At 46.7% G+C, this 21,317-nt stretch overlaps 1 protein-coding gene across 2 annotated transcripts in view; it reads left to right on the top strand.

Annotated features, from left to right (window-relative positions):
- RALBP1 (ralA binding protein 1) overlaps positions 1 to 21,317 on the top strand; it is a 276,554-nt gene that overhangs the window by 189,604 nt on the left and 65,633 nt on the right. For both annotated transcript variants that reach the window (XM_078688137.1, XM_078688138.1), the window contains exons 5-6: positions 11,802 to 11,963; positions 12,172 to 12,303. In XM_078688137.1, coding sequence (XP_078544263.1) covers positions 11,802 to 11,963; positions 12,172 to 12,303 — 294 coding nt within the window. The remainder of the gene's footprint in view (positions 1 to 11,801; positions 11,964 to 12,171; positions 12,304 to 21,317) is intronic.

Here is a 21,317-nt window from a genome sequence, read left to right on the forward strand (position 1 = left end):
TACCTTTCGCTGTTCCTGTATTATCTTTTTTTTATTTTTCAAAAAGGTGACATCACAATAAATGCACGACAAAACATAAAAATAATCCCATGACATGTTGATACTAAGCATGAATAATAATAATCACAGATTTCCCCGCATATCCAACAAAAAGAAACCTAAACACTCTACATTATAAAATCAAGACAAAAAAAAAAACTCACATCCTTCCTTAACATCTTTGACTAAGTCGTGTTGGAATGATAAAGCATCTCCCATCCATTCACTCTCATCACACATCTGGGCCTCACATTACTCCCCCTTGCAACATCTAGGTCGCATCTCTCTGATCAGTTTCAGCTGCCCTGTTCCGAAGAAAGAGTTGCCGGGGCTCCTAAATATCTTTTGGTCCCGAAATTGTTGGTAATTCTTCTGCGTACGCTTCCATGTTATCTTTGCAATAGACCAGTCCTTTATCCAGTGTTCCACTTTCGGGGTACATCTCCCACCCCACGTAACCGCCACTCTCCGCGTAGCCATGAGTAAGGCTAATTCTACAAATCTACCACTCACTCCCCTAATGTGGGGCACACAGCATAGGAGACAAACAAGCAGAGTGCACTGCAGCTCTACAGCTGCCATGGTCTTTATGTCTCTCACAACAGATTCCCAGAACTGTCACCCTCCTACATCCCCAAGCCAGATGCAGAAGATCAGCGTTCTCCCGTCCGCATCGTGCGGAAGGTCTGCGCTTCGAAGTTGCTGAAAAATCTTTTTCTGGCCGGAGCGGAGAAACTTTCATCCGAACCCAGTGGCGGAAAAAAACAATCTAAGGATGAGTCGATGACCATGCGCACTGTTGTCCAAGGGAGGAGTCACCTATCTTGTGACTACAAAGACTTCTTCCAAGACGACAACAACCTGCAATCATCCGAGCCCAACACCAGGTGGCGGTCTAATGCTAAGGTGTACAACTCTGCAGCTCTACATGCCAAGAACAGATGCATACTGGTAAGTAGCATATTCCTTCCACTTGACCGAATCGAACGCCTTAGCTGCGTCCAGCAGGACTGCCGGCGGCAGACATGCTTGGCTCAAATATATGAAACATGGAGATGATAGTCCGAAGGTTATGGGATGTGGATCTGTCGGGTATAAAACCCTACTGGTCAGGCAGTACCAGGCCTGGCATCAGGGGTTGCAATTTAATTGCTAAATTTTTTGCTAGGGGGCTTGTCTTTCTTGAGCAAAGTTACTATCAGTGCCTGCCTCAACAATGGCGGTAATTTCCCGGACTCATGTGCCTCAGCATATACCTCCAGTAGATATGGAGCAACCAAATCAGCATATATTTTATCAAATTCATCCGTGAGGCCATCAGGCCCCGGCGCCTTCGCATTGGAAAGAGATAGTATAGCCGCCTTAATGTCCTCTACATTGATAGGTAGACTTAAATATTCTGTATGTACATCTGATAGCCAAGCGCACGCCGCGTCTTCCAGGTACCCTTCAAACTCGGCCGTTGTCGACTCCCCTCTGGACGTATATAGATAAGCGTATAAGGCGCGAAATTCCTCAGTAATGGCGAGTGGATGATAATGCTCCCCCCACGTGGGTCAGTGATCCTATCTATGTGATGTTGCTCCATGCGATCCCTAATCTTACCTACTAGCGTACGCCCAGGTCTCCCTCCCTCCGTATCGACGTGCTGTGTGTCTACGTGAAAGGTATCGTATTTCAGACTCAGTCAAAGTATCATATTCTAAGACCAGCTTGTGTATGCGGGCCAGGGTTTCAGCTGACGGAGCTACTGTGTAGTCACGCTCCAATTCCTGAAGTTTGGTTTCAGCCTTTTGAAGTTGCGCTCTAATATCTTTCACGATGCCTGCAGCGGTACCGTTGCACACACCCCTGATTGTAGCCTTAAAAGCTTTCCACAACATGGAAGCCTCATCTACCGACCCTTTATTGAGTGTAAAGTATTGTTCAATAGCTTCCCGCACTGTTGCTTCATACATCGGATCGAGTAATTGGGCGACGTACGGCCGTCGCGATCTTTATTTCTAACTGTATCGGATTATGATCTGAAAGTGTACGAGGCAAGTTCACAACGTCCAGTTCCCATTCTATCACATCCCCACCCAGCAGCCAGTGGTCCAGCCGCGACCAACTGTTGTATGACGGCGTCGTATGTGTTCCCTCTTTCATCAGGGGGTTTCTCACCCTCCACACATCACTCAGACCAAATTCCACCATGGAACTCTTAACACAGTGGGCTACTGTGGGAGTTCGGAGCGACATTGGATTGGACTTATCTAACTCTGGTTTTAAATAGGTGTTCAAGTCCCACAAAATATGAGCTTCCTGCCAGATCCTCAGTCGAACACCACACACCCTGCCCGCAATAGCAGGCCAGGTCGTGAGTCAGGGCCGCAAGCTCGCACCACCACTCTCCCCGGGGCACCAGGCTGAGGCAATCTCCCCACTGGTGAAACCGCAGCGGCCCCTCCCCACACACACAGCGCCCAGGCCCGTCAGCCTGCTCTGGCCCACCCCGGAGGACACCCGCGCTAAGAAATACCACAGGCGCCCAATTGAGGCCACTCAGCTCAACCCGCCCCCAGCACCACGGAGAGCGCCCACTCCACTCACCACACCGCCGACGATGCCTCCGGCATCCTGGGCTCCGTCTCAGGCCAGGTCGATGATTAGTCCACAGCAAAGCACTTCCAATGTTCAAGCGGCCAGTGCGGGCTCCTGGCGCTCTCTCCACAGCCACAGCCCCTCCAGCCACGATATTCACAGCACTACCGCGTAGGCCCAGCGCTGAAGGCCGCAAGCAGCCCAGAGGGGTCAGCAGTACGATGTCAGCAGGTACCGGCGCTCCAGCACCAAGCACCGCACGCCCACCGCTTCCCAGCAGCCGTCTTTCCACTTCTAGCTGTGGGCGGCCCCCACCCCACCAGCGGCTGATCGTCAAAGTTCCTCCAGTGCGCAAGCGGCAAGAAATCAGGCCCCCAGTGTCCTCCTCTCAGCCGCAGCCCCTCCAGCCACGCCAGACACAGCGCCGCCGCAGGGGCCCAACGTTGATGGCCACAAACAGCCCGGTGGGGCAGCAGTTCGATGTAATCAGGTACCGGCACTCCAACGCACGTGCCGCTACCCTCAGCTTACAGCAGCCGTCTTTCCACTCTCAGCCGCGGGCAGCCGCCATCTTGCCAGCGGCTGATCGGCAAGTCGGGCACGGCTCCAGGGGGGTTACGTCAGTCAGTAAGTCTCAAAAAGCGCAACAAACGCTTCAGACGGGAGTCACAACCCCCACATGCAATTTTCGACACCCCAGGTGTGCCGAAACGGTGGTGTTTGCCGAATGATACGGTCGGCTGACAGAGCTCCCTCAAGAGGCATCCATTCTACCTCGTAATGTAGCCACGCCCCCTGTTCCCGTATTATCTTAATTAGATACAGCTTACATGGACATCCTTCCTATTTTTTTGCAAAGCTCCATCATTTCCCTAATGACGAAAAACAATCTGAGGACGAAGCCGATACCCATGCCCAATGTGATCCAAAGGAGGAGTCACCTTTCTTGTGACTGCCAAAGAACATTTCAGGACAAAAACAAGTGCAAACATCCGGGCCCAACACTAGATGGCGATCTATGCAACAGTGTGTAACTCTCTAGCTCTACATGCCAAGAACAGATGCATACTGGTAAGTAGCATTTTTCTTTTTTCTCATCATTACAAAGACTCCTCTGATTTGTAGTCTTTTCTATTTATTATATTGTTAAGGCTGCTGAGCCATTTCTACAGCAAAGTCTTTAAGCATAGGATTAGCACAGTGCTATCCATGCCAGGCTGTAAAATGACCACAGCCTTTCACCACTCCCGGCACAGTATTACAGCTTTGGATTCATAAAATACCATCCAAGCCAACCTGAAGTGAATAAAAGCAACCCCGGACATGTGTTTAGCTCTCATTAGAGCTCTTCAGAGAGTTATAGCTTTGTCCAGACACAAGGGAGCACCGAGTACAAGTCAAAACAATACCCTTTCAGGCATAGAGTGATGCATAAATTATGTAATAAAGCAGAGAACTCTGGGTAGTTCTCAAGTTTGTGTGGAAAGTGTGAGAAGTTGGCCTGATATATGATGCTCACTAGTTCTAGTGATCACCTTGTATCAGTCCAAACAACCCTTATGGTGATTGGTTGTAAGTCAACCTTATAGACCAGCTATCCCAATGGTAGCATGGACAAAGCAGTCTTAGGCTAAACTCTTTTGGCATGTGAAGCCAGCTGTTTTACCACAATATAATCCCTTGAATACCAGATGAAAGGACACCACACAGGTTGTTATGAAAATAAACAGTATATTTATTAATAACAAACACCTCTGAACTCTTTATGAGGTCAGAGGGCTAAGCACATGACAATCTCTTAGGAAAAATACGATAAGTTGCACAAAATTACAATGGTGCCCTAGGGGCACGACAAACCATATACTAAGTAAGTGGAATGTGAAAGTCGATAGAAGGAATGGAGCTGTCCAGAGGCTGTAGGATCGATGGGACCACGCTACACTAACTCTAGGTAAGTAATAGGAGGCCCACGGAACGCGTGTGCAGAGTGTGAACTCACACGCGAGATGCGTAACAACGTCTATGGACCGTACAGTTCAAGTTAAAGGCGAGTACGGACAATCCTGACTAGGTAGGACTAAAACGACTGTGGAACTGGACACCATGACAGTTAAACTACCCTTGAGCACCGAAATGCTCTCGTTACCTCACCCACGGGCCACGGGTGCATAGGTGCCAAAGTGTGTCGGGTTCTCGCGTTGAAGTCAATGGAGCCTGAAAGAAAAGATGCTGCAGGCGACCAGGAGGAAGATGTCCGGTGCGATCCAAGGGAGATCGGTGAAGAAGAGGACCTGAAAGCAGAGGGGACAATGTTCAAAGTCACTAGCCAGTGACCGGTGTGGAACCAGGAAGGAACCAGATGTCGTCGTCGCGATCAGGTGAAGAGTGGATGCTTGACTCTGCAGCCACGTGGACCAGGAGGTGTCTTCGACGACCAGGATGGAGGCACGAGCTGTCCCACGCAGGCTCTCGCTGTCGGCGGTGTTGGATCTGGAATCGGCGTCAATAGGCCTTGGCAAAGGCAACCCACGCGGTGAGTGGAGAAAGCGTCTGGTGCGGACTAGGAGAGTTCGAGGTGCCCCTCTTTTGGAAGGGAGCAAGGGCCAGCCTGGAGCAACCAGCCCAGCAGCAAAGATTTCAAAGTTCGTCGTCTAGGAGGCCACTAGCCAGCCGGCAAGTGACCAGACAACGCGTCGAGCAGCAAACAAGCAGAAGGGCCCCATGCAGATCTCGTGGATGCTGGAGGGCTGATCTTCGGTGCAGGGGCTGCTCAGGGATGGGGCTTCTCAGTCCCCAAAGCACTTGGTCGAGTTTACCTCGGGAGTCGTGCTGGAAGCGAAGTGCAGTTTCTTTCAAGATGGCCGGTCCCACGTGTCTCGTCGCACCCACGGGTCTCAGCTTTGCTGTAGATGTGAGTTGAGGTCGGAGAGGTCTGGGAATCCGGGTCTCGTCGGGCTCTGAAGTCTGGATCCTCGAGGGAAGACGACAAAGTAAAGCCGCTGGACGCTTGATGGTGCCTGCTTGTGCAGGGTGGACACTCCTTGCCCACAAGGGAGATTTCTTCAGTCTTCTGTGGAGCAGAACGTCGAAGTCCAGAGTTTCTTCTTGTAGAGTAGTTCAGGATTAATCTAATTTGGAATGGGACCAGCTCCTACCTTTATCTTGCTAAAGGGTGCTGCACTACTGACTAGGTCCCTCTCCTGGGTGGGACCAGGAAGGGGGGTGGCTACACTTCCTATCCTTTGTCCGGTTTCCCGCCAGAGCTGGGGCAGGGATGCCCCAGCAACTGGTTTGAACCGGTGTATGCACAGGACACCTTGTGTGCCCCGGGCATGTCTCATTCCTTTCAGGCCTATCCTACCCAATACACAAAATCCTGTCTGGGGTGGTGCTAGCACCTCCCAAGGCAGGAAACCCTTTGTCCAAGCCTCCCTCGCTGGAAGGACTCCCAGCAGCAGGAGGTCAGACTTGTGTCTGTGGTGGCAGCATCCATTTTGTGATGCCAAGGCTCGAGTTCACTTTAACCGGGGTTCTCAGTTACATACATGTCGTGTCCCTCTAGAAGGGTGGAATGCTACCCCCGTCGCCAGAATTGGCGAGGGGGTAGTATTCCAATTCGTATGACACCTTACTCGACATGTTTTGATAATGTTATACCAGAGTTAGCATTTAACCGCGAGGATTATAATGCACTTGAGTATATGGTATAGCGTTATCATGGAACAGCTATTAGGACATGGTTCCGCAAGCTGCAAACGGGCTCAGCTCATGCCAGAGCACCATCTCACATAATTCCAAGCACTCTGCCTTCAGGATTGATAAGGCCTTCCATAGGAGTGACTGATAGGAATATATGTGTCCATTTTAGGTTTAGATATAGGTAACTATATCTAAAGCAAAGGGTGATTACACCTCCCTGCCCCAGCTGTCGTGCAGCCAGTTGTGTCTATTTTAGATGGCCAGCCAGGGGTGGCATAATACATGCTTCAGCCCCTGGTAGGCCCTGGGTACACCTATGCCCTGGGTACCTATGGTACACTGTACAGGGACTGATAAGGTGGCCCAGTACCAATTGGATATGTACCTAGGGTACATGGAGTCCATTTTAACAGAGAGAGCAGGAAGCTTGGGGTCCTGAATAGCAGGATCCCAGGCCAACTAAGTCAAAAACCAGCAAAACACTAGGCAAAAAGTTGGGGGTAACCATAGTCAGATATCCACCTTCCTACATAAAGCAGCTCCTGTATAGAGCAATCTCATCACCAGTGACACTCTAAATTTGCTCACCTTAAATGTCTGCCCTTCTATCAAAGTCTTTAAGCATATGATTGGCACGGTGCCATCCACGCATAGATAGAAAGGGACAAAGTCTTTTGTCTTATAAAATGGTAATCCTGCAAGCATCCAGGCCACTTTTACCTGGGCAGGGCGGGGCTGGTGTGAGGTAGCAAGTGCAGCACCCATTATTGTATGTCCAAAAGCCAGAGTCAGGAATATTGACTCAAAGTGTGATTTTGCTCTCCACGTATCAGATCTCCCATAGTGTTTATTTGGCAACGCATTTTACCCACACCACATGGGAGCTTCGTCACAGCCTTTACTAAGCCCCAGTGTGGGTGAAATGCCTTGCAGAATAAAAACCTTTGGAGATCTGATCTGTGGAGTGTGAGTCGTGCTTGAGTCGATATTCCTGACCCTGGATTTTGGATGTATATATACATATATATATAGATCTCAGGCTCCCCTGTAATTAAGATATATTTTAATTACAGGGGAGCCTGCATATCCTGTATTAAAGCCTCCCTCTAAATACCTGGTATATAACCTGAACCCAAAGATAGCGGTATGGTATTATATTACACGTGACTTCTTGTATATTTTCATAATATATAATTTTATTAATTGATTTATTTTGGTACTCTTTGGAAAGTTGTGAAGTATAGGAGTTTCTTCCATTTTGTATTCATTGTTTACCAAGTGAGGGCACACCATACCATGATTAAGGTACCGAAAAACTACAAGGAAAATATAAATCAGTGAGGATGGTCAGGTCATAAACAAGGCAAACACACACAAGGACCACACGTCTCGGGTTTCATATTTGAAGTCTGTTTATTTTCTCATCTCGCACACCCCTTTTAGTCACCCAGCTCACTTCACTTTTAGCCACATGCCAGGACCAAGCACTAGTAAAACACGCAAGGGCACTACTTACCTTAATCATGCATACTACATTACAATTGAACCTCCCTAACTAGGAGACCTACATGAGCATGAATGGAGACTATGGTTTCTGCGACTGAGATGCAGCTTAAGCACCTATTTCTTTAATGTAAATTCCACTTTATTCGGTCTAAATAGGTTACCTTTTTCTCACTTCTTTAGCACACTCGGTGGTGGGGGCACATGCTCCTCGAATAAAATGACTAATCTCATCCATACCATTTGCAGCCTTGAGAAAGCCCCAGGCTGTCGAGCGGTTCAGAGGGCAAAACATTTGTGGGCTGCCTACATAATGGCGCTAATGCGTGTTAATATTTGTTGGAACAATTTACGTTGGATCACATTCTGAATTTCTAACTGCAAATAAAACGGAAATTTCAAAAAGAATAACAAATGAATAAACACCATTATTATTCCTCTAGGTAGAAAGCATGCAATCAGAGGTTGTATGTCAATGACCAGCTTTTTAATCTAGTGAATATATTGTATCTGGGGATTACCTTTGATGAAGGAACACTCGATTTGAATTTTGAATTGCCATGTTTTAGGTAATGAAAGTAAAGCAAAGGGTGCAACGCTGGCACTGGTGAGATTCACTAAGCTGTTGGGCAGGCATTAATTGTGTCGCTTGAGGGATTCTTGCAGAAGGTGGCATGTATGGTTGTTAATAGTGCTCCGGTTTTGGTAGTTACTTGTTCTCCTGCTCTTTCCAGTTGCAAAGCAGTGCTGTGAAAGTCCTCATTCAGGCTTCCTCGTGGTGGAACAGTAGCAAATCTGCTCGTGTCTTGTGCCAGTGTCAATTTAGCTGAAAAAGGTTTTCAAATTAGGATGTAACACAATGAGATGTGTTCTGTTAAATGATCAAGGAAGCAAAGTTATCAGCAATACTCTCCATTTTTTTAAACCTTGTGTTTTATTAGCATTTTAGTGTAATCAAAAAATGAAACATGGCAAAACAGTGTCAAGGAAATAGACATAACACATGTAAAAGAAAACACCATTCCAGGCAGTTCGTCTACTGTCTAATCTGAATATATAATTCTCTTTGTAGCCTTAACTCACTCGTATCGACCTAGTTCTACGTAATAAAATGCTATACCTTCCAAGTGGTGTGGGGTGTAGCCTGAGGGTATGTCCTTAGGCAGAAGACATCTCGGGGTAGTGTGGAGGGTGGGCAGTGATGGAGGTAAAAGATTGGAAGATTTTCTAGGTGTTTTAGCGTAGGCCAGTTCTTCCATGCGGGGGTCGTGGACATGACAATAGTACCCATGCAAAGCTAAAGGGAGGGCCAGAAATGAAAAAAGAAAGTGAAGCAATTAACAAACCTTGTTCATTTGTAAACTAGCATCTCAGGAGGGGATGGGGGTATTGTCTCATCTTCTGTAAGAGAATAGGGTGGGGTCTGATGCAAGGACGGGAGCCTGGGTTGGGGACTAGGAGAAGGCCCTAAGCATGACACCACTATGCGGGATATCAAAGCCTGGGCTGTACTTGGCGGTACATTACCAGGGGCCAGTCCCATGGAGGTCTCCAGCCCTCTCATCTTCGCACAAGTGGTCACTCCCTGTTCTTCCCAATCACAAACATGTGGGTCGCCTGCTATTGTGGGGGACTCCCATTCATCCACCACCTCAGACCACAATGGGGCTTTGGGCCCACGGGGCACTGTGCATGCTTCCTCCCTCTTAAATGGATGTTCCTGAGCATGAGCCCATAATTTGGCGTCCTTAACCCAGGTGTCCATCTGTGGCCCCACCACCAACTTCCAAGCCATGGTGAGGCATCTCCTGGCCAGCAACAGCGCTAAACCAAGAAACCTGTTTGCAGCCTTCTTGGGTGTAGGCCTAGAAAATAGCAATGCCCTCTAATATGGGTAGAATTTGCAATAAAATGTGTAATGTCATTTTTGGAGCAGAATTACTGAGCCAGACTGCCATTGTCTAAGTATCTGAGCAAAATAACATATGCATTGGCATGGTAGCAGAAGAATCTGCTGGAGTGAAGCAATTACTATGTAAGCACAAGGTCTGACCTAGCAAGTTACTTCACTTCTGTCCCTGTCGCTAGAGTGTGTGTCTCCTTTTAAAAGCCTGTTTTGGCATGTATCTTCTTAAGATGTTCACTAACTAAGGCTTGGATAGCTATGCCTCCCCTATAAATTCAGTTTTGAGAGGAATGTTCGCGACCCCGCCCCCCCCCCCCCCTGGGGCGGGGGGGGGGGGAGGGAGGGAGGAAGGGAGGGAGGGGGGGGGGGAGGGGGAGTCATCCTGAGAAGGGGTGCGCGCATTCCCAGGCCTCACTTCTACCTGGAATCCAAAACGTTTGGTTTTGGAAAAAGACAACCGACAATAGTCCCGGGACGGTTAATTCCATTCCTTAAAGTGTTTCAGCTGAAGTTAAATTAATTGCATCCGCTGTGCTGTGAAAGGAAGAAGCAGGGCAGACAGCTAAACATTCCTTCCATGCAAATGTGTGCAATGAGTTAATCTGTACATGTAAAGGATGCTTGGGGGCCGGTTCTGGTTTTAATTGCTCGAATCAATCCAAGCATTGTGATGGCAAATATTTGTTTTTGGAATGGTAGGGCAAAGAGTTAACAACTGGGCTGTGAAGTGAGTGCTTTTAATCGTAATTGTACGTACACGGAGCTTAGTACACCTGAGGAGGTTTTGAACGGGCTGTTATGAAGAAAAAAAAATTGCCGCTACCTGGAGTCACATCGCTTGACGTCCGCACACGCGAGTGCGCCGATTCCTCTGTTCTCGCAGGTCCCTGTTTGAATCTGGGACGCATCCGTCCAGATTTCTTGATCTCATCACTTAACGAGCAGGGTACTTATAGACTCTTCACATTTTTGCTCACACGTGGCTGGCAGTACGATCCAAACCGCCACCACGCATTTGAGTCACATCTCCTTCACGGTGTGACGAAACACGTACCGGCTGGCTATTATCATATGTACTGACTCAAAATCGGCTCATAAACACTCTTCACATACGAACTTTTGGTGTGTGACCCTTATTCCATCATCAAGGAAATTTGTTGCTATCTTTTTGAGTCCTGACTTCAGGACAATTTACTGTTTAAGCGTGTGCACAGGATCTGTTTTTTCTTCCATTTGGCATAGGTCTTCCTATACCAGTGCAGGGATTGTTTGCCGTATGGGTTTGTTTTCCCCTGACCTGACTGCACCGCGTGATTGTGACACCATTAGTGATCATACAGCCTTGAGCGCCAATTCTTCCTGTCTTGTTAATTCAAACCCATTTTCCCTGTACAAACAATTGGAAGGTGTAACTGATGGTCAGTGAATGGGAAGGGAAGCTTGGTTACCGAGCTTAATGATATGACAATAAATGGTACAATATAAATCTGGCTCAGTCATTTAGCATAAAGATGTAAATACGTAAACGCTTTAAACATTTTGAGAATATTTATCATTTTATTGGCTGTGCTGTAAGAGTTGGATAAGCAGAGTATCAAGTTATGCATAATAGCAAAAGGCGTCAAGTTATGCATTATAGCGAAGTTGGAGATGACGAAAATGATTCTGGAGAAAATAAAGCAATATTAGAATTGGGAAATAAGTAAGAATGCATAAAAAAAATAAGGAGGTAAAATGGAAGTCTCCCACCTAGTGGTTTAAACTAAACATGTAAAGGGAAACTCCCACATAAACAATGAACTACACTCCGAAGTTACCTTCGGGAAAGGTGAAACTGCCACTGACTTTTTAGCATTAAATAAATGTAAACAGCGTTCATTCACTATATTTAGTTCCTGGAAAGGCTTGGGAGAGAAGGGAAAGCGATTTTTTCCAATGAAATTCAGTTTAATTGTAACGCTTGTGTTTCCCATTATTGATTGAGTGTGTCATTCGTTGTCTTAGTCTGCATCTTTTAATTGCGACTATATAATTCTGAAATTTTACATTCTGGTTTTGTTTTTCTTCCTAGATTAGTAACCGTGTCTTGTATGTGTTTTTTACACACGTGCAAGACCTATTTGGAGGCATAAAGCTTAAGCAAGTGATAAAACCCCTCCGTTGGTCTAATATGGCAACCATGCCAGCACTGCCTGAAACACAAGAAAACATCAAGGAGGAAATTAGGCGACAGGTTCGTCTCCTTATTTTCATTTTTTTTGTGAAGCTGTGCCAGGTGAGTGGACTTAAAGGTACCCTGTGTTCATTTTTGTTTTCAATTTTAGTTTAAATTAGTAGTGTTTGTCCTCAATCTGAGTATGATCACAATTTCTGTTATTTTTTTGCATGAAATAGGTAAGCGCCTCAAGAGTTCATGAAGTTTGTCTTTTTTGTTGGTGCAGGAATTTCTTTTGAACTGTTTACATCGTGACCTTCAGGCGGGCATAAAGGACTTATCGAAAGAAGAAAGGCTCTGGGAAGTGCAAAGAATTTTAACTGCACTGAAAAGAAAGTTACGAGAAGCTAAAAGACAGGCGAGTATTTGTTTTGCATTGAATACATGCAGCAGAGTTAAACAGCAGCAAATCGGACATGATTTGAATATCTTCGTGGCACACTACAACACAATTGTCTGTTCCCAAGATGGAAGCAAACTCAAGATGATGGACGAAGCGCTGAAACTTTTCAGACACTCACCCCCAGTCAAAGATCTTGGCTGACTCCATCATCGTTCTTTAGCTCACTCTACCACCTCAGTTCAGACCCAGCCATATGCAAATCAGTCTTGACCCTGTTCCTCATGGGAACAGTTTAGCCTGTCAAGTCCAGAATTGTCAAACCAGGCCTTCCCTGGACCGGAACAAGAATTTTCCCTGATAACTGAAGGCAAACAGGCCTGGAATGTAAATGTAAAGAACTCTAAGCTATTTTTGATAGCAATTACCATCCTTCTCCAAGGCCAGCAAAGATGGCCATGTTCACCTATCACCAAGTGGCATTAATAAAAGAAGCTATACATTCAGAGTACTAATTATATCTGCCAAGTTAAATGATGTGCATGCCTTTGTGTGGCACTTACTATTTTCGATCATTAGTTACTCCAGTATTGTGAATCGCATAATGTAGGCTGTATTGCAAAGAATCTTACTTAACTGTGCATATTTTATTTCTATCTATACCTGATATACTCCAGCCTCTCCAAGTTGGAGCTCAGATTTGTAATTTTGGAATGAGGTTAGCATCCTCATTTTGTGCCTTGTCATCAAGTTTTTCTTTCACGTACCCTTAGACCAAAGCTTTGTAAATCTCCAGTGACAAACTCCTCACTAAAACACATCAGGTTTGTGTAGCCTCAGCGAGAAATTAAACTTCACAATAAGTGATACTGCTTGTATTTGGCTTGGCAGGACCCAAACAAAAACAGGGTTTAGTTAGACTATGACTTGAATGCCCTTTTCCCTAGAGAGGAGTAAATATATTCCTACCACCTAGCCTCTGAGAAACTCCTGCTGAAAAAGCTCCATGACATTTAATATGTGGGTAACTAAAGCTCTCAGATTCAAGTTACTATAAAGGATGGGCCACTTTTACCCTCATAAGTAGATATTTGCATGGGTGTGGTGACCTCCCCCCCGCCCCCCCCATGTCCACTAAAACCTGGTGGCAGTAACAAGACACCTTTCTAATAAGCTGGATGTCCAGCTGAGTTCCCCTTTCACAAGAATTGATCATGGTCTCTAAGCCACGTCCTGCCAAAGGAACCAAATCAAATTGAGGACACATTTCCCTCTACACACTTCCACCAGCTTTCAGTATGCAAAGACTGTTATACGTCTGAATTATAGAGATTTTATGCGCATCTCAATACAACTCATTTTTCATTCAAGACACATATTTGTCTCTGAACCACATTCTTATTGTAACTTTACAAATGCACCTTTTACATTCCACGTTTATTGCTGACTTTTTCATTTCACAATTTTAGATGCTGTGATTACAGTTGTACGTTCTGGGAACGGAATCCAGTTTCTAGAGTTCAGAAATTGAACCAAATTTTGATACAAAGATAATGTGAATGTACCTATATTGTGAATATACATACTTGCTTCTGATTGTAACCTTCTGTGTGGATGATACCGCCCGCACATTTCCATATTATTTCTATGCATGCTATTCAATTCGTATGCACAAAGTTTTACATTTCTCTACTAATCACATTAATTTAGATAGCATATACAAACACCAAAACTATTTAATTCCTGCTCTTTTGTCTATCTTAATATCAAAGACATTTGTTTAATTGTGTGCTTACCATGACGCATTTATGTAGGCCTTCGCTATTTCTCGTACTGCAGTTATACCTTAACCATGTATTGGTTAGTGTAGCATGTCTCTGTATTTGCTATACTATCCACTTAGTATGATTATAGATAAGTGGCTTTACCTAGTGTATTTTGTCTATGTGAATTCATCTGTATATTCAGAAATTGCACAAGTGCTGACCCATCCATACATTTTATTACTGGACGTTAGCCTTTGTTTCTCTTCAAATCTTCCTTGATTTGATTCTTTTGATGCAGGTTGGCAGAATATTTCCCCTTTAAGAATACTAACAATATATAAACATTAAATAATTAAAATGCATGATCATGTTTTGCTCCAAAGTCAGTGTTTTCTCTCCATGCTTCTATTTTGAGACCAGTTGTCATGTTCTACACAGATTAGAAATGAAGGTGCCTTTACTTAGCAAACTTTCTCCTTCATCTATGCTCTTGGGGTTTATAGGGATCAGTAGTTCCATCATTCACTCTGTGCTCCATTTGTCTCCCCTTACAAAAGTTATTCTTAGTGATTTAATATCGGCTGAGAAAAGGATGACATTGCTGTTCTGGCTTTAAAATACTTCCTTTATGAAAATGGATAACTGAAACACTGCTTACCAACAACAACGTTTCTCTGTTTAATTGTTGCAAAGGAAAACTTCCTTCAAGCTCTGCATTGACAGGTCGACCAAAGTTTTCTGCCTTTTTAGATAAATCCTTAAATCTTCAGGCTGTGATGACAGTACAAAAAGTAGAAACTGAGTCATGGAACATCAAAATAGTGACGCTATGTCTCTTAAATCGCATATAAGCGTAAATGAAATGAACAGCATTCGAGAAATTCACCCATCCGCTTTTTTTTATTTTTTTATAACAAATGGTATTTACTTTTTTAAACACACCAGTAAAAGCACATCTACATTTGCATAGCAGCACCAAAGTACAAATGTCAGAATTAAGAATCACAAACCCAATCTGTCGTAAACTCCCAATTTTCCCCAAATCTTATGCTTCTGTGGCCAATCCCGTGCACCATAAATACGTTTCTCTAGTTGGGCATACTGGTCTAAATCTGCCTTTCATTCCGCTAGGGTGGGGGGCCTGCGGAGTTCCACCTTTGGGCAATGTCTCACTTAGTAATTAAAGAGGCAATCTCTGTAAACATACGGGTCCGTCTGGGGGTCTCCAAGGTCATCCATCATGCCCAGCAGGGCCACCCTGGGGATCAGCTCGAGGGCTGGCCCAGTACCTTTGAGAGTTCACGTTGTATCTGATGCCAGTAGGGTGTCAAGATAGGGCAGGCAAAGACCATGTGATAGAAGTTAGCATGTTGAGTGGAGCACCTGAAACAAGAGTGTTGAGGGATTTTGCCAGCTTGGTGCAATCGTATCAGGGTTAGGTATGTCATGTGAAGGTAATTTAGCTGGGTTAGATGGAGGTGCGTGAGGCAGTCTGGCCCCCTCCCCCGGGGCAATTTTTACCCTAGGAACCCTGTCCCCGGCCTTTTATTTATTTTTTTATGAAGGGAAGGGGGCCAGGTGCCCCACCCCTCCTCCGCGGGCCGATTTCGGCCCCAGGGACCTCATCCCTCTGGGCCTGGCCATGTTTCCCTGGGTGCCTCCAATGTGCAATAGGACCGCGGGGGTCTGAAGACCTCCGCGGTCCCTGCCCCCTCCCCACCTCATCCAGTCGGGTCATCCCAGCCGCCATTGAACCGATCATTGACAATCAATTGTGATGCTCGATAGTAGTACTGGAGGTCCACCATCCCCAGCCCTCTATCATGGAGGAGTGCGGCAATGCATGAACGGCCACCAGACCAAAGAAGCGCTCAGAGGATGGAGTTGAGAGCGTGGAACCACTGAGTGGGGATTGGGAGCGGGAAATGTTGGAAGACGTACAGAAAGCGAGGGAGGATCATCATTTTTAAAAGATTTATGCAAACCATGACATTAAGTAGAAGCTGCGCCCATCTCTGGATAGTGCGCTTTATTTTAGACACCAGAGGAGTTAAGGTGTTTCATATGTTCTGGTAGAAGGGAGTTATGAACCACCAGATACCTACTAAGCCAAATTGCCAGGAAAGGATACTCTCATCGCCCTGTACCAGGACAAGTATAGGTTTGGATCTGTTCACGTGGAAACCGTAGGCTTTGTCATACAGGGCAAGGAGGTCAAGACACCGAGGTCAGTGGGTCAGCCAGGAAAAGTAGGAAGCTGTCCCCATAAAGAGCGATCCTCTCCTCTGGGCCTCCATCCCAGGACCATCCGGGAAATATGACATCACAGCGAAGGAGCCGCGTGGGGGGCTCGATCGCGAGAGCAAATAGTAAAGGGGATAGAGGGCAGCCAGGACATGTGCCTCTGCGTATAGGGAACTGAGCGAAGAGCGATCTGTTGACCTAATTCTGTGCAGAAGGCTAATGATAAAAAGCTCCAATGAGGCGACGTATGTACGTCCTTAGTCCAACACAGTCTAGAACAGTCTGAAGGAAGGACCTATTCCATGGTATCCATGGTATCGAAGGTTGCATGAAGATGGGGACTATTTATTCAAGATAGCGCCACCTGGACCCTTTTAATGCAGTGTTGTGTTCTTCACCCCAACATTAATCCACATTGGTCACAGTGGATTAAATAGGGAAGAGCAGTTTGCAGCCGGATGGCCAGGATCTTGGCCAAGAGTTTGATTTCAGTGTTGATCTAGGAGATGGGCTTGTACGATGAGCATTGTTGAGGAGAACGGTCCGGTTTATGGATGACCCCTCGGGCCAGATGAAGCACAGGTTAAAAGGCTCCCCGCTCAGCTACCTCAATGTAAACTTGAGCAGGAAAGGGGTCAGTTCAGTGCCGAACTAAGGTAGTACCCAGCGGGGAAGCCATCTGGCTGGGTGTTTTGCCTGATGACAAGTCGTACAAGTCCAATTCAATTTTGTCTGCACTGTTGGGTTGGTCTAATTACCGGACCAGGAAGAGGGGTATTGAGGATAGCAGAATGTCAGCCAGTAGAGGGTGTTCTACCTCCTAGGAAGTCAGGCCTTCAAGCATACAGATCTTGGTAGAAGGTTGCAAAAGCTTACAGAATGTTGGGGGTGCGTGTCAGGGGTTGGCACTCTGTGTCCACCAACTTGGGTACTATCCTTGAAGCAATATCATGGGCAGTGAGTCAATAAAAAAGTTTCCCGTCAGCCGAAACACGTCGGTCTAAGAGATACTATGTAGCAGGATGCTGTGTATCATTCCTTGCACGTGAATTAATGGAACAAAAAAAACGAATAGAAAATTCATAACCTTGAACGTTGTCCTTGCTGGATGGTGCCCGTGCGTGACGTGTTTGTGAGATAGAATGCAGAAAGGAATATATATATATATATATATATATATTGAGCAGGAAAGGGGTCAGTTCAGTGCCGAACTAAGGTAGTACCCAGCGGGGAAGCCATCTGGCTGGGTGTTTTGCCTGATGACAAGTCGTACAAGTCCAATTCAATTTTGTCTGCACTGTTGGGTTGGTCTAATTACCGGACCAGGAAGAGGGGTATTGAGGATAGCAGAATGTCAGCCAGTAGAGGGTGTTCTACCTCCTAGGAAGTCAGGCCTTCAAGCATACAGATCTTGGTAGAAGGTTGCAAAAGCTTACAGAATGTTGGGGGTGCGTGTCAGGGGTTGGCACTCTGTGTCCACCAACTTGGGTACTATCCTTGAAGCAATATCATGGGCAGTGAGTCAATAAAAAAGTTTCCCGTCAGCCGAAACACGTCGGTCTAAGAGATACTATGTAGCAGGATGCTGTGTATCATTCCTTGCACGTGAATTAATGGAACAAAAAAAACGAATAGAAAATTCATAACCTGAACGTTGTCCTTGCTGGATGGTGCCCGTGCGTGACGTGTTTGTGAGATAGAATGCAGAAAGGAATATATATATATATATATATATATATATTGAGCAGGAAAGGGGTCAGTTCAGTGCCGAACTAAGGTAGTACCCAGCGGGGAAGCCATCTGGCTGGGTGTTTTGCCTGATGACAAGTCCTACAAGTCCAATTCAATTTTGTCTGCACTGTTGGGTTGGTCTAATTACCGGACCAGGAAGAGGGGTATTGAGGATAGCAGAATGTCAGCCAGTAGAGGGTGTTCTACCTCCTAGGAAGTCAGGCCTTCAAGCATACAGATCTTGGTAGAAGGTGGCAAAAGCTTACAGAATGTTGGGGGTGCGTGTCAGGGGTTGGCACTCTGTGTCCACCAACTTGGGTACTATCCTTGAAGCAATATCATGGGCAGTGAGTCAATAAAAAAGTTTCCCGTCAGCCGAAACACGTCGGTCTAAGAGATACTATGTAGCAGGATGCTGTGTATCATTCCTTGCACGTGAATTAATGGAACAAAAAAAACGAATAGAAAATTCATAACCTGAACGTTGTCCTTGCTGGATGGTGCCCGTGCGTGACGTGTTTGTGAGATAGAATGCAGAAAGGAATATATATATATATATATATATATATATATATATATGTATATATAGATATATATATATATATATATATTTTTGTTCTTGCCCCCCCCCCAACACTGTCTAGCCTCTTCAAGGGAGAGCTGGTGCAACTGGCCATCGTCAGTCGGAGAGCATGGGCGGGCCATTCCAGGACCTGACACTCCAGGGTATGGATCTTAGTCTCAAGGGCTCTGATCTTCGCTAACCTCTCTTTCTCCCTACTGTAGATGAACCCCTTCCCTAGGCCCCTGATCGTTAGCTTACTGGCCTCCAAAAGGGTACCCGCCGATTTCACCGACTCTTTATTAATCAGAAAATAAGAGTGTATCTCGGCCTCCAGATATGTCTCAAATTGAGGGTCAGCAAGGTACCAAGCTTTGAAAACACCACATAGACCTCTGGGTCGGGTCCGCAGAACCGACTGTCGTGGTTAGGGGAGCATGGTCCAAGATCACCCATGGGAGGATGGTCACGCAGTTACCTGACCGACATCAGTGGCTAGTAACAGGAAGAGATCAATCTGGGATTCCGCTTTGTGCGCTGCTGAGTTGTGTTGCAGGGGGATCTGAGTTGAAGTCTGAAGAGCCATTCGCCAGCCATCTCTGGCACGTTGTCTTTAGGACTAGTCCGCCTCTTTCACTCTGTGACTTCGGGTATCGGCGGGCAGTACCTTGGTGTAGCCCGCCACCATGTTTCACCTGATCCTGCAGCACATACAAGTCAATCCTCAACCCACTCTCTGGCCTGCTCAGGACCTTCAGTTTCACAGGGAAGATTAGCATGTATTGGTGTTGAATTCAGAGCTTTTGCTTGAACTCCGTGAAGGAGCAACAACTTGTTGGACTGTCTCAGTATAGTAGGGAAGATCATTAGGCATGCGTTTTGATATTGAAGGTCAAGTTGGCCTATCTGAGAACATCGTCCCTGTCTTGAAAAACGTTGTATTTTAGCGATCAGTGGGCAAGCCTGTGCCCCAGGTGGGTGATGCTGGGCCAAGGATCTGTGGGCATATGCCACAAACCATGGTGAGAGCATTGTCTCCAGGACCCATGGGCAAAACAAATATCAAGTAATTTTGCAACTTCCGGAGTCCCAGACCCTTCCGGAAAACCCACTATTCACAGATTATTGCGGCGGAGCTGTTCTGTGCATCTTCAGCCCTCTCCTCAAGGGCCGCGGCAGAGGAAAGCAGACCAGGAACCTGCTGCTTCAGGGCAGTCACGTCCTCCTCCTCCTCCTCCTCCAAGTACACAGAACGTTTGGCTTCAGTGACTCGATGTAGGAAAGTGGGTTTCTGTTGCAGTAACCCCCCCACTTTTTGCCAGACTACTGATGCACTTTTCCTTGGTGTGCCCTGGGTTCCTGCCAACCAAGCTCCCGGGGCCTGTGTTCTTCCCCCAAAACTAACCCAATTGGCATCTCTGGCCACAGGTCAGCCCCTGGTAAATGGTACCACAGATACTCAGGGCACTGTGACCAGGGAAGACCTCTAAGGGCTCTAGCACTTATTGTGCCACCCTTAGAGGCCCTGTACCCTGACACTCTCACACTGCCTTGGTGCAAAACAAAGTCAATAGTCGACATGGCACACATCTCTATGTGCCATGCCCACTAAACACTGCCCTAACATACATCAGTCACCCCTCTAGCTGGGCGCCCTATGCCAGTGGTGAGGGTACAGGTGCATGAGCCCTGTACCCCTACAGTACCCAGGTCCATTCCTGGGCACTGTAAGTGCAGTGCTGCCATTAAGAGTATATGGTGCTGGGAGTTTGTCATTACAAACTCCACAGCACCATAATGGCTGCTCTGAAGACTAGGAAGTTTGGTATCAAACTTCTCAGCACATTAAACCCACACTGATGCCAGTGTGGGATTTAATGTGAAATGCAAGACAGAGGGCATCTTAGAGATGCCCCCTGAAACTAACCAACGACCAGTGTCCTGACTGAGAGGCTGCCACACAGCAGACATGTTGCTGGACCTCTGGGTCGAGAGCCATTCGCTCTCGTGGGCCTGCAACAATGCATATCCTGGGGTGAGGTGCTAGGCCTCCTCCCCAGGATGGGCAGGGGAAGTTTCAAAGGCATGCCACCTTTGTGAGCTTCTCCAGACCACTTGCTGTACTCAGCAACTGGCACCCACCGGTTCTGACCCCCACTCTGGCGGGAAAACATAAGCGAGGAAGGGGGTGTGCCAGCCTCTGCCATCCCCACCCCGCAGGTGGGGGAGGCGAAGTGAAGTACAACTCTAGCCTCTCGCCATCTTGAGGATGGGGAGCCCTACCCAATCAGAGGCAGGCTCCTGCCCCCTCCCTCTGGAGAGTGGCAGGATAGGGGGTGTACTCACTCCAGGGAAGGGACCCATTGGTCCCTGACCTTCCCCTACCTGTAAGGCCCCTACATTTAGTATTTAGGGGCACCCTGTACCTTCCTTCCTCCGATCCTGATTCCGAAACTACCAAGAACAACAAGAAGAAAGAAGACCTGCTGTGCAGCTGCTAATTAGAGGATGACACCAACTGACTTGGCCCCAGCCCTACCGGCCTGTTGACCCTCGAACCTGCTCCTGCTAAACCCCGGCGTCTCCTTTGGTCAGCAACCTCGAAAACCCCAGAGGACCTGACTGCCTTGCTCATCCAAAGACTGGGATCCCACGAGCTGTGGTTCTGCCCAAATATCTACAACCCCTGGTGCCAGCCAGGAACCGCGAATCCAGCACACTCTGCACCC

This window comes from Lissotriton helveticus, chromosome 4_1 (assembly GCF_964261635.1).
Source record: "Lissotriton helveticus chromosome 4_1, aLisHel1.1, whole genome shotgun sequence".
NCBI classification, from domain to species: Eukaryota; Metazoa; Chordata; class Amphibia; order Caudata; family Salamandridae; genus Lissotriton; species Lissotriton helveticus.